The sequence below is a fragment of the Zootoca vivipara genome, chromosome 4 (assembly GCF_963506605.1).
Source record: "Zootoca vivipara chromosome 4, rZooViv1.1, whole genome shotgun sequence".
NCBI lineage: Eukaryota > Metazoa > Chordata > Lepidosauria > Squamata > Lacertidae > Zootoca > Zootoca vivipara.
The window spans coordinates 28,467,820-28,481,587 of record NC_083279.1 but is presented as its reverse complement, the minus strand read 5'-3'; the positions used below and the strand labels follow the sequence as shown (position 1 = coordinate 28,481,587).

The 13,768-nt window shown below is 42.7% G+C and overlaps 1 protein-coding gene across 1 annotated transcript; it reads left to right on the top strand.

The window, feature by feature from the left end:
• The first annotated feature begins 553 nt into the window (after positions 1-553).
• LOC118085698 (acetylserotonin O-methyltransferase-like) lies at positions 554-13,399 on the top strand. Its single transcript, XM_035116638.2, has 9 exons — positions 554-651; positions 1,844-2,021; positions 3,181-3,355; positions 4,259-4,388; positions 5,476-5,544; positions 9,036-9,157; positions 10,690-10,830; positions 11,304-11,426; positions 12,944-13,399. Exons 2-9 carry the CDS (start codon positions 1,950-1,952, stop codon positions 13,150-13,152), a joined length of 1,041 nt encoding a protein of 346 aa, XP_034972529.1. The 5' UTR covers positions 554-651; positions 1,844-1,949; the 3' UTR covers positions 13,153-13,399.
• The last annotated feature ends 369 nt before the right edge of the window (positions 13,400-13,768 follow it).

The following is a 13,768-nucleotide window of genomic DNA, read 5'->3' as shown; positions in this document are numbered from 1 at the left end:
GGGCACCAAGAGAAAAGAATGATTCCCTAGGAACTCCCATCAGACCATCTAAAGAAAAGTGTATTAGTTGAAAAGCTTTCATAATAGTGTTCCTTTCATCCCACCAATGACCATGCTGTCTGGAGATGATGAGAGAGTTGGATTTCAGTATCTAGAAAGACTCAATCGGGGGTCCATTTTATACCCCCAAGTCCACATTCCTGATCTGGCTCATAGATTTTGCAAACTAAGGGGAACTTGCAAGAACTGAAAAACTGCACGTCTTAATAGGATAATGTGAGCAGTAGGATGATATACGCAGATCCACCATGAAGTATTTATTATCTGTAGACTGGGACAAGATAAACTCCCATAAAGAACATGGATGACAGAGATTGACATCGTTGCACAATTATTATATGTTGAGCAAGGGTTCTTTCAGATTTATGGCCTTTAACGCCAAGAAAATAGAGGAGACAGCACAGCTAAGGGAGGGCAAAGGAATTAGGGAGGGCTAACATTCCTTTCACGAAGAGTCGGACACGACTAAACGACTAAACGACAACAACAACATTCCTTTGCCCACATAGGATGAGGCTATAAAAATGGGGTTGAAATTGTGCAGAACCATCCTACTGTCCTGCTTTGTTTTTGCTTCTTCCACTTTTGCAGGTGAGCAGCCAAATGCCCTTCACCCCTTCCTCGTCCGTCCCCCCGCTCCATTTTTCACACTTCAGTCTTTCTTTCCTTCCCTATCTTCCTATGTTCTCCTTTACCTATCCTGGTAAAGGCATCACTTTTGCTCTGGCAGCAGAAGGCAGGGAGTGGGGAGGGGCGGGGAATGGTTCCCCAGCCCCCCTACCCTCTTACAAAAGCAGCTGCCTGCCAAGAGGTGGCAGTTCCTGCGAGACACTGAATAGCAGGATTTGGCCCTGCTAAGGCTGTGTGTGTTCCATCTGCTTGATAAGTCCAGGACACACCCAAGCCAGCAAACCAGCATTAGTGCTGGGGAAGGAGAGGATATAAACCAAACAAGTTGGGGACGTCAGAGGCAGCAGAGTGGGAGGCAGGTGAGCCTGGAGGAGTAGGGAGAGGTAGAGAATTAAAAACCTAGTCCTGTGTCCTATTCCAAGAAGCTTCTGGTTCTGTGAGTTACTGAATATCACAATTAATGTGTTTTATTGTGTGTGGCAGTGTTAGAAACTGAGATATGAAAGCTAGGAGCTAAATGGCACCTTAAAAACCAAGGCTATGGGTGCCGCAACGGAATATCTAGGCACACTTTTTTTTTAATAACAAGAATACAAAGCTGAAAATGAATGATCTGCAGCTAAAACCTTATGTTCATTTTTTAACATGGTCTAGTCCTCATCTGAAGACTGCAAGAAACAACAACAACAAAGCCATACTTCCCCTAATATTCTTAAGAGGGTCCCTTAGAGGGTGGCTGGACGTGGGGAGGCAGAAAAAGTTTCTCCTTTCCTTTCAGCAGTGGCAGTTTTAATCTGAAATCTTAGGCAGTGTGGTGAATACAGCTCTACAGCCTTGAAGGAGGCGATAGCATGGCTGCTCCTGGGCCCCGGGGGGGGGGGGAGCACTCCAGAGCTGCTGGTATTTAACAACTGCCCTCCAGTCGCAAATACTCACTTTTTTTTTAGCAGCGTCGTGGCCAATGCAGCTGCAGGCATTTCTAGAGGAAGCTGCTTATCATTTCAATTAGATCCCTTTCGTATTCATGGGAGGCAATAAATTTTCCACCTCCGCCTGCCCTTTTATAAGATTGGGACTTTCCCATAAACCACTCGTTTTACAAAGGCTCTTGAGCCCGCTTTGATTTTTCCTGAATATTTATGGTCACTTTCAGTTAAGACTGGATAGCAACATTGCAAGCAGAGAGGTCTTGGTACTGTCAAAAGCAACTTTTTCTTTGGACGAAGGCTGTCGGGTATTGGGCAGCGCAGTGAAGAACAATGAGTGCTCCAGAACAAGCTGACGCCGTGGAGATCTTGTTTCAGCACCAGTATGCATTTGTGATCTCAAAGGTAAGATCTGTGGTGGGTTTAGTCTGCAAAGTTTAAAACTTCCAGGGACTTTCAAACCTTCTGCTTGTTAATGGATGATGGGCTTAGCCAGGATTTATGTGTTGTTGTTTTTTTTTGGGGGGGGGAGGGCTGCAGGACACACTCCTGTCCTCGTCCTCTGCCTGGCTCTGTCTAGCAGATTTGGAATGAAATGTCTCAACTGTTAAGTATTCAGTGGTCTCTGTTTGCCCGAACTTGAGTCTGGACTAAGGATTCTGAGTCACTGTGTTCTGATTCGAATCATGATATCCAATCACAGAACATTTCCGGATTTGGGCCACTGCCATTGGCCCTTAAAGTATGAGTTACAATTCACAGCTTGGGAGTTTAGACAGCCCGTCACAATGAGAGTGGGAGTGGCCCAGGCCTTCAGAAATGTATATAAGCAGTTGCTTTGCCCCTGTTGTCCAATTCTGTTAGTTCAGTTGCTGTTATCGCTGTGTCTTGTTTTGTGGGAACCCGCCTAGGCTTCATCAGCAACAGTTGTTTAAAATTACTTTCTTTTGACCCCAAGTGCTCAGAAAAAATCTGTCATAATCTTCGGTCATTTGAAAACCAGGAAGTTAAAAAAATAAAAACAACAACACCAGGGAGTATATTTCATGCGGTAAACAAATTACAAAGAACATGGCCTTTTTAAATCTTAAGTTTAAAAAAAATCTAAACTAAAACAGGTTTTCTTGGATTTGCTGAAAACCTTTTCAACACTTCCTTCTCAAATTCCTCCTTTTTCTAATCCAGTTTTTCTGTGCTCACTTAGTAAGCATAGGCCATGGAGATGCTTCCCTGTTAGAGGAAGTGTCTATCTCTGTCCGAACCTCTTGTACCACTCATAAACAAAAATCTGAAGAACTCTGTCCCCCCCCCAGTGCTTTTTGCCAGCATTTTCTACAGCAGGGATGGAGAACCAGTGACCCTTCAGATGTTGTTGAAGTCCAGTTCCCTTCAGCTCTGGTCAGCATGGCCAATGATCGGGGACAATGGGAGTCACAACCCATGCCATCTGAAGGGCCACAATAATTTATGGTGATATTTTGTTTGTTTCAAGAGCATCCTTCTAGAACTATAGACTATTTTGAACTCTTTCCTTTTGTACTCCCTCATTCCTTTTTGGATCCAGATTATGTTCACTGCCTCTGATCTTGGTGTATTTGATCTGCTTATGGAATCCAAGGCACCGTTAACTTCAGTGACTATTGCTGAACGTCTGGGTACCAGTCCCTTTGGGATGGAGAGGCTGCTGGAAGCCTGTGTGGGCTTGAAGTTCCTGCAAATGGAGAGGAAGGACAACCAAGGTAGTTACTACTTCCATCTTAGCATCTCTGGGGGGAGATCCCTAAGCAGTTAACCAAATTATCAAACCAAACCAAATCGTATAAACCAAAATCTAATGAATACAATCCAAGAAAGAGATCAGGAATACAGTAAATAAATTTATACCAGCAAACCAGAAACTGAACAGAGTAGCATTCAAATAAGCCTGTGGAAACATATGAGTTTTTAGGACACATCTGAGGCACACAGCAGACAGAACTTCCCAAATCACTTTGGAGAGTATTCAAGAGGAAATGCTTGTTTATTTAAAGCATTGTTACCCTAAAGGTAAAGGTAAAGGGACCCCTGACCATTAGGTCCAGTCGTGACCGACTCTGGGGTTGTGCGCTCATCTCGCATTATTGGCCGAGGGAGCCGGCGTACAGCTTCCAGGTCATGTGGCCAGCATGACAAAGCCGCTTCTGGCAAACCAGAGCAGCACATGGAAACGCCGTTTACCTTCCCGCTATAGCGGTTCCTATTTATCTACTTGCACTTTGACGTGCTTTCGAACTGCTAGGTTGGCAGGAGCTGGGACCAAGCAACGGGAGCTCACCCCGTCACAGGGATTCGAACCACCGACCTTCTGATCAGCAAGCCCTAGGCTCAGTGGTTTAGCCCACTTCAGCAATAATAATAATAATAATTAATAAATAAAAGCTTTCCCACAGAGCTGTAGTTGTTTCCCTTTTATGCAGCTGCTGTGTTGTATAAACAGGTTACAGGTGGTGGTTTTTTTTTTTTGCTGGGGGGGGGGGGAGAAGGGTTTTTCATGCCACCATGCCTGCCATTTCATGCATTTTGTTCCTGCATAATTGGTTAAGGGAATTGGACTTTGGCGATAATTGCAAAAAAAATAATCTTTTGTCCCCTTTCTTTTTAAGCTCTTTATGGAAATACAGACATTGCCAATCTCTACCTTGCCAAATCAAGCTTGAAGTCTCAGTATCATTCCATGAAGTTCACTTCTGAATTTGTCTATCCGGGTATGCAGTACTTAGCCGATTCTGTGAGGTGAGGAGAAGGATATCGCTAAAGTAGGAAACTGCCACCTAAAGCCGTGCCACAGTGCTGAGGCTGGTTAGCTCAATTTCCCAGGTGCAACTATTGGCACTTCCGCACTAGGGCTGACTCCAGGTGAGCAGTTCCTAGTGCTTCCCTTTCTGTTGCTCATCTCTTGAAAGATACAGGCAGAACTGCAACTGCTTTTTGACTCTGCTGGGCCAGCATTGTGGTTTTCCTCTGTCTGCATGCTGCTGTCTTCTGTCTACAGCAGCTGCCCTGACATAATTGTTGTGGGTGGAGCCTTTCGAAGCTCAAGGCACATTCACGATTGCCCTTATGGGTAGTGCCTTTTCAGGACCCTCATTTATTGGCTCAAAATTAATCTCTTAATATCTGCTAAGCCACTTACCAGTGAATGGGGCATATAGTGCCCTATCACGAAAAATACTACGATTTTATTTTAAACGGCGATTGGAAAGAGCAACACTGCAATTAGGCATGTTGCTAAAATGGAAGTGAAAGGGGTTTTCTTTTGTAGTATAGCATTCTTCTTTATATTTTTCGAATATAAGCTATTTTATTTTGTATATATTCAAACTGTTAGTTTCAATTGTAAATTGATAAATTTAGGTCACTGTTTAATGTTTGGTTTTCTATTGCTTTGAATTAATAATTTATATTGTTTTATGTAAAGTGCTTAGAAGTCTAAGAATATATACATCCAGGAGAAATTGGTTCAATTCTTGTCTAGTGACTAATTTGAGATTTAAAAATAGATTTGGAATCACTGAGATGTGTAAGCTACTCAGAAAACTCTGGTTATACGGTGGTATATACTTGTCATGAACAAACAAAGCTGTGATTGTTAGTCAACCTTGACAACACATATAATTTTTTTAAATGTACTTTATTCGGCAATATTTATATATTGCTTAATGAAAAAAACCCTCAACTGTTTATACAATAGTATAAATATTTCATTAAAAAGATGGATAACATGATAATGGTATGTATTGCATTCATTATGGGTTTGTTGTATGTGTGTGTGTGTGTTCCGCTCAATTTTCATTTAATTAAAATGAATATTCTTTTTCAGAGAAGGAAAGAGTCAGACTGATAGAGTATATGGCATTTCCGGAAAAGATTGGATTGACTCTCTTAACAGGTAAAAAAAGAGAAGGTTTTCCACATCTTGCTTTTGGAAGAATGGAGAAAACCTGGGATGCTTCTTGTCGAGGTAACCATTGCCGTTGCAATTTGTGTGAAACATATTGCTAGCTTGTATTCACAGTTCCAGTGTTTTCTCTATTCATTGTTGCCTTTCCCCTCTCCAAATGTTATCAGATTATTGGGAAATTTCTTACCACATGCCAAACTTGGCTTCCTGTTTTATGCATGTGTGAGGGTGACGTCTGCAACCAGGGCTTATATTATGCAGCTTAGTTGTGCAGAATATCCTGGTTTGCCTCCACTATGCTCCAATATTGAAGCAGAATTGCATCTGGTCTTCACAAATGGCTTTTTCAGAGTCTTTTCATGGGTACAATGCAGTTTGCCATTACTGTATCCAGAGATCAGTCTATGCTCAGGCCAGATGCATCTACACCTCATTTTGGGTACGTGGATCAGGATACTGCATTGGAATAAGATCTGCAAGCTCTCGTTACTGGTGGAGAATGGAGGTCCTGTGCCAATTAACAATTCCTGAAGTTGGAATGTTGTGGCTGGTTGGGAAAGAGAATCTGAAAGCATGTGTCAAAAAAATTCAAGGGTTGCTGATGAGGAAGATAAAAAGACTCCATTTCAGCCCTTCGTTGTGTTCAGGGGTCCTGAATGGACAGAGTTAAGGATTCATTAGAGAGGATATCCCCCCTCTCTCCTCCCTCTTTCTCTGTGTTAAATCCTTAACAGGCAATATCATTTATCGGTATTTGTATACAACTTAACTAAAATATAGACTAAAAATGCACATACAATATTTATTCAGATATAATTAAGGAGCCAAATACTCAAAGATATTGTGCAGAATGCAACCAGCGATGCAACATGTTTAGGGAAGTGCCGGTAATTCAGACAGATACAGATACGTTCTCAGAACTTTGATTTTAATTTGTTACATTAATGCAAGAGACAAAGCGCTTCATTCACTAGCTTCAGTTGTGTCTTCCTGATGGGTGAAAGTTTTCATTTCATTGTGCCATAGCTCACAGCTCTTGCATTGTAAACCTGCATGTGACACGATGACTGTCTCACTTTGCTTTGTGGTTGTTGTTTTTTAAAGACTGTAAAAAATAAAAGAGAGATGAGACTATTGCGAAGTGTAATCAGAAGAATGTTGAAGTTTTGACATGCTCTAAATTGGGAAGCGGGGTTTAACCAAAGAAGCAGGTTATGGAGGTGCATGGAACAGCTGTGAACAGCTGTGCAAATGCTGAGAAAACAATCAATCAACCAACCAACCAACGACCAGCACACACACATAAAACATAAAAAGGAAAACATTCAGATATATGATCTAGGTGCATGGAACAGCTGTGCAAATGCTGAGAAAACAAACTATTCTGTTTGTCTATGAGAGGTATAGATACATTGAATTATAGGAACATCATTAATTAATTTTGTATGCTGCCCTTAATTAACCGAGCCTCCCCCCCACTCAATCTCATTGCACTCTGTGTGCTTGTCGCACAACACACCAACCCTGAAAGTCAGTTGAACTATATTATTTTCCATTCAGCAGCCTAACAGCCCACGGATAGAAACTATTTTTTTAGGCTGTTGGTACAACTGATTACACTTCTATATCTTCTGCCCAAGGGTAGAAGATTAAAGAGGTGTTGGCCAGGGTGTGAACCATCCCTGAGAATTTTTCTCGTTCTCCTAAGGCATCGATCCCTTGTGATGTCATCTAGCGGGCTCAGGGGACAGCCCATGTGCTGTGTTCACCACCCTCTGTAAAGACTTTCTGTCTGTGGCTGTCAAGCCAACATGTGATACAATATGAGAGGACACTTTCTATTGTGGACTGGTAGAAGGATGTCATCAATTGTTGTTTAACGTTGTTCTTTCGCAAGACCCTGAGGAAATGGAGGCTCTGTTGGGCCTTCCTAACCATAATTATATTGTTTTTTCCAAGTGAGGTCTTCACTAAGGTAAACTCCCAGGAAATTAAAGGAATAGACTCTCTCCACATAACCCCCCCCCCGATATACAACGGGGCTAGTTCCCCTCTCTTCCTCTGAAAGTCCAACACCATCTCCTTTGTCTTGCTAATATTTAGGTGCAAGTTATTCTATAGGCATAGGGACGCGGGTTAAACCACAGAGCCTAGGGCTTCCCGATCAGAAGGTCGACGGTTCGAATCCCCGCGACGGGGTGAGCTCCCGTTGCTCGGTCCCAGCTCCTGCTAACCTAGCAGTTCGAAAGCACGTCAAAGTACAAGTAGATAAAAAGGTACCACTCCGACGGGAAGGTAAACAGCATTTCCCTGCACTGCTCTGGTTCGCCAGAAGTGGCTTTGTCATACTGGCCACATGACCTGGAAGCTGTACGCCAGCTCCCTCGGCCAATAACGCAAGATGAGCGCCACAACCCCAGAGTCGGTCACGACTGGACCTAATGGTCAGGGGTTCCTTTACCTTTACCTTTATTCTCTAGGCACCATGTAGATACTTTTTGAACCTGTATGCTGATTCATCTCCACCTGTAATTAGACCCATTATGGTAGTATCATCTGCAAACTTAATAATTGCAGTAGATGGATCACATGAAATAGTCATATGTATACAACGAGTACAGGTAGGGACTCAGCACACATCCCTATGGGGTGCCAGTGCTGAGCTTCAGGGAGGTAGATGTAACAGGCCCAATCCTCACTGTTTGTGTCCGATCCCTCAAAGTCTTTAATCCAGTCACAGATGGTAGAAGAAAGGTCTAGTTCCATCAGCTTTTTTATAAGAATGTCTGGAAGGATGGTATTAAAAGCCGAGCTATAATCAAAGATCTTCCAAAGATCAGAGTGGTTCACAACATAAAAGTACAAAATGAGAACACAAAATGCATAATAAAACAAAACAAAAACAAGCCAATAATCCCCTTCCCATAAACACATTTAAAATGCCATGGAATGTTTAATCCGCCTGGTTTGAGAAATGCTTTTGCCCAGTGCGTAAAGCTTTAGTAATGCAGGCAGTGGGTGAGCTTCCCTAGGGAGAGCAGGGAGCCAACACAGAAAAGGCCTGTTCTCATGTTGCTGCCCTCCAGGCATCTCCTGGAGAAAGGGCTCAGGTGATGATCACAGGGTCTGGGTTGGTTTGTATGGGGAGAGGTATTGCAGTCCTGAGCTGTTAAGATTTTATATGTAAAATCAGCACTTTAAAATTGGGTCCAGAAACTAATTGGCAGCCAGTGCAGTCAGGCCAGGATCAGTATGATATGCTTACAATCTGCCCCTTGGTATAAGTGGGGAATAACAGGATCGGACCAAAGAAAATAAAATCTACCAACAGGGTGAACATTTTTAGAGTTGCTAAACGTCTACATGCAGCTAACAATGGGAAAGCAAGAGCATTTTGTGGAATACCGCTCTAGTCTGGAAGCAATTTTTGTATGAAACTTTTGTGTCTTTTATATGCCAATGCGATTTTGAATTACTAGATCCAAGAGTGGGCTGCAAAAAACCTTCATGGATGCTATGCATGCAAACTGGCATCTGTTTGGCCGAGAAATGATGGCTGCATTTGATCTTTCGCATTTCCCGCTTGTTTGTGATGTGGGAGGTAAGTGCTGTAAATTCCACGATATCGTCCTTTACTACTAGCTCAAAATCGTAAAGCAGGAAGAATAAAAAGGAGGAAAGTGCTACAGGTGTGTTTCTGATTTGTGAAGGGAAGGCAAAAATGGGTAGAGTGGATAACAGAGTGAAAGGATCCATGACTATGAGTGATGGAGAAAGCCAAGCAGGAAGAACGCTGCAAAACAAGAGAATGAATTAGACAAATAGAAACTCATTAACATCTTTCAAACTACAGTACTTTGATGCTACTTCTGTTTAGTCCTGCAGTATCAAGAGCAATGGGAGAAACAGGGTTTGTCCACACTGGAGATTACTGTGCATATGCTGCTGTTTGCATTCTCATTCAATTCAATTTTATTCGACCGTCAGTCAGAAATAAACATTTATCCATACAAAATTTAAAACATCTAGACATTTAACATCTAAACATCTAAAAAACTTACAACTGAAACCGACAATAAATTAGGCTATACATTTAGACCCACGTCGGCGCTGTCAATTTTAACCTAACGACGCTTAAGGGCCAAAAAAAGAAAATTGGCCACCAAGGAGGCTGTTGTTCCAGTAACATTATTCAGTAAAAACAAAACCTTTCTTTCTCTGGCTACTACAGGGCTAAGTTGGCATAGGAGTGGGTCTATAAATTTTTGTCTAAGGTCTGCACAAAAAGGGCAGGTCAAAAGAATATTTTCAGTTGACTCAATCACTCCCAGGGAACAATGACAAGTTCTCTGGTCATATGGGACTCTCCTGTACCTTCCCAACATAACCGCCAATTCGAGGACATTTAATCTGGCAGCTGTGAGAAGTCTATGGTATTCCACGTAGTGGATTTCTGTGAGATAAGGGGCTGGTGTAATCTGATCTGATTCCCCAAGAACATCCCTGGTTTCACCAGGGCTATGTCCTCTTATCTAGCAATGTCACTCAATCTTTGCGAGATCACAGCTCTGGCTTGGCTATATGTCATAGATTCCAGATAGAGGTGTGACAATCCGCAGACCTGCACTTCCTTTATGATCTCCTTTTCCCACGATGATTGGAAAGCATCTCTCAATATCAAGGGTGCCATGCCCACCGGGTTAAAGCATAGCTTGAGCCATAGCCAGAGTTTTGCCTTCAAGGCCACATACCGGCATTCTCATTTAATTTGTGTAGCCCACATGATGAAATGGTCTAACAACAGATGAAATGCTCTAACAGCAGCAATCTACATGCTTTCCTCCTGGAAATTTGGTACTTAATTGGCATAATAGAATTGACAAATTAGAAAGTGGGAGAAGCACACAAGCAAATGCCTTCTACATAGTTCTTTCCTTATTTCAGACATCATGATATATCAGTATGTTGTGATGTTTAGCTGGTGATGATAATGCTGTTGAAAACCAGACATCATTCAACCCTAGTTGCCAGCCACCTATCTGATGGTGCTACTCTTACATTTTTGCACAGGGTTGTTTGGATAAAGCTTTGCGATGCACAACATTTTCATTTTTTCTTTGTTTTCCCTTCAAGGATGTACTGGAGCATGTGCCAAGGAATATATTTCATTTTATCCAAATTCTACAGTGACAATTTTAGACCTACCTGAAGTGGTGGAACAAGCAAATAACCATTATGTGTCCCCGCAAGATCACCAGATTACTTTCTATAAAGGTAAACTGTGGTTTTCCAAGAGCTTACATTGGTTAGATCACTCTTCTTTTAACAAGCAAGATAGCAAAACTCTAGGGTAGGAATTGGGATCTGTGCTCCTCCAAAGGCTGTTGAACTATGGCTCCCAGCATCCCTGACAATTGGCCATTCTGATTGGGACTGATGGGAGTTGGAGTCCAACATCATCTGAAGTCCACCGATTCCTTATCCATGCACTAGAACAGGCATCCCCAAACTGCGGCCCTCCAGATATTTTGGCCTACAACTCCCATGATCCCTAGCTAAGAGGACCAGTGGTCAGGGATGATGGGAATTGTAGTCCAAAACATCTGGAGGGTCGAAGTTTGGGGATGCCTGCACTAGAAGAAACAGCAGACAGCAGCTGGGCCTTAATAACTGTTGATTTCTGAAAGATACAGTGAATTATTCTTCCTTTAAGAAATTATACTTATTTTCTACCTATTCTATTACAGGGGACTTTTTTAAAGACCCAATTCCAGAAGCTGACCTCTATATTTTGGCTAGGGTCCTGCACGACTGGGCTGATGAGAAGTGTGTGCAGCTACTAACCAGACTGCACAAGGCCTGCAAACCTGGTATGTGTATTTATACAGTGAACAGATCAATGAACAGCGCAAAGGGGGAGCAGGAGCAACCAAGGGTGGAAGCCCAAGAGAGCCTCTCACATACCCTTCGTTGCCCAAATGCAACACAACAGCCCCTCAGTGCTGCCAGTGGGTTACTGCCACCACCCTTCCACTTACTCCTGCATCCCCAGGTGGGAGGGGACCTGGGATGCACTAAAGTAGGCACCCCCAAACTCCGGCCCTCCAGATGTTTTGGACTACAATTCCCATCCTCCCCGACCACTGGCCCTGTTAGCTAGGGATCATGGGAGTTGTAGGCCAAAATATCTAGAGGGCCGTGGTTTGGGGATGCCTGCACTAAAGTAACTGCATTTCAAATGCTCCTTATGTTACTTACAGCGTAAAGGTAGTCAACACTCCCTCTTGACTCTGCAGACTCTGCTGGTCACTTACAACTCCATTCCTAAGTGCCAAGCATCTAGGCATGTGTAGGGCTGCCATATATCCGGGTTTTCCCGGACAAGTCTGGGAATCGAGTAGCAAAATTGCGTCCGTTTTTCACTGAATAGGCAAAGTGTCTGTGAAAACCCGGACATATGGCAAGTGGGGCTATAGGCAATAACACACACTTCAGCAGAGAAATTGAGAAACTTTATTAAGAGGAAAAGGTGGAGGGAAAGCAGGCAGAATGTCAAAACGGAATACAAAATAAACCCGAGCTCTGTGACTCTAAAACTGGACTAATCCTAGCCTGCTCACTACAATAATGGGAAGCTCAGGCCTTTCTTCAGAGAAGGCAGGGAGACAGAAGAGCTAAAGGTACCATGCAAATTGGGCCCTTGTTACTCAAAGCCTTGCTGCACTGCCCCTCATTTGCCCATGCCACCCGGGTTCAACTGCATAGCTTCTGATCCCAGAATGCTTGGGTGAATTAAGATGAACTCTTTCCTTATTTCAGTTTTGAAATAAGTAATCTGCATATTTTGGAAAGTGGTATGTCTTTCTGTCCATCTATATTCTATGGGTTCAGCTGCCTCTCGAGATCATTGCCAAATGTGGCACAAGGGTTACCGAACTGAGGTTGGCGGACTTAGCTGATGTTTGGGTGTCTGGTGCCATTTTGAATCAAGATGGTGAATTGAAAAACCACCCATTTGTTGGCATAGCTTCACCCACCTCTCGAGATATCATCACCCAACTTGGCATGGGGGTTCCTGAGGCGAGGCAGCGGTCTTTGATGATGTTTGGCCAATGGGAGCCATTTTGAATCAAGATGGCAGACTGAAACATGACTTTGGCATGTTCTCCGCCCGGCCCGCCTCATTGAATCGGGTCCAGGTCAGGTTGAAGCACTGATTTGGTATGTGTGTGCATGTGTCTGTGTGCAATCCTGAAATTCAAAAATTACACTATCCATTTGAAAATCATAATATTTGTTGGTTTATTTGAATTCCTGGACAGTGTCAGGCATTTTCAGCTAATGATATATATCTTTTACTAACTTGGTGAAACGTATTTTGAAACAGGTGGTGGAGTGTTAGTAGTGGAAATGGTCCTCAGCGAAGATAGAAAGGGGCCGGTAAGGTGCCAACTACACTCTGTGTTGATGCTACTCCTTACCGAAGGCCAAGAACGAACCTCATCAGAGTACAATGTACTGCTTAGTGCAGCTGGATTCAAAGAGATTCAACAAAAGAAAATGAGCTTCTATGATGCCATTTTAGCAAGAAAATAATATCGACCGTACTGTTAGGTTTTTCCTTTAAGCCTGATGTGGTCAATGGTGCTACACAGAGATGTGTGTTTGTAACCTTGATCTGAATATTAAAACACCTGTGAGCTTTTGCTAATTTGAATAATTGAAGGTAGAGTTTGCTTACTGTCATGTGATTGGGCAATTGACTATTTTGAATTCTGTATTTAAGCTACCCAAATGGTTCATGGGTGTGGTGGTGATGTATTGTGAAATGAGAGGAATGGAGTAGAGGTGTGTGGTGTATATTGTAAATAAAAGCAAGCAAAGATACTGAAGACGACTTTGTTATTTCGTCGACCCTGCCACTGTTGCCACTCGGTTGGTGCGTATTTTGCGAAACACGTACTTCATTCTTCTTCAATTCAAAAGGAAACTGGAATAATAATTCATTTTCTCAGCCTACTGTTCTAAACACCAGTTTATTTCAAAATAAAAAAATATGACACAGCAGTACAGTATTTATTTCACAAATTGTAATATCTCTTGCAGTAAGATACTCCCTTGAATGGTTTTGTTTGATTCAGGGTAGTTTGGAAGCAGGACTTTTTTTCAGCTGGAACTCCAGGACCTCTCAGATGGGCCAGTCGCCATTATA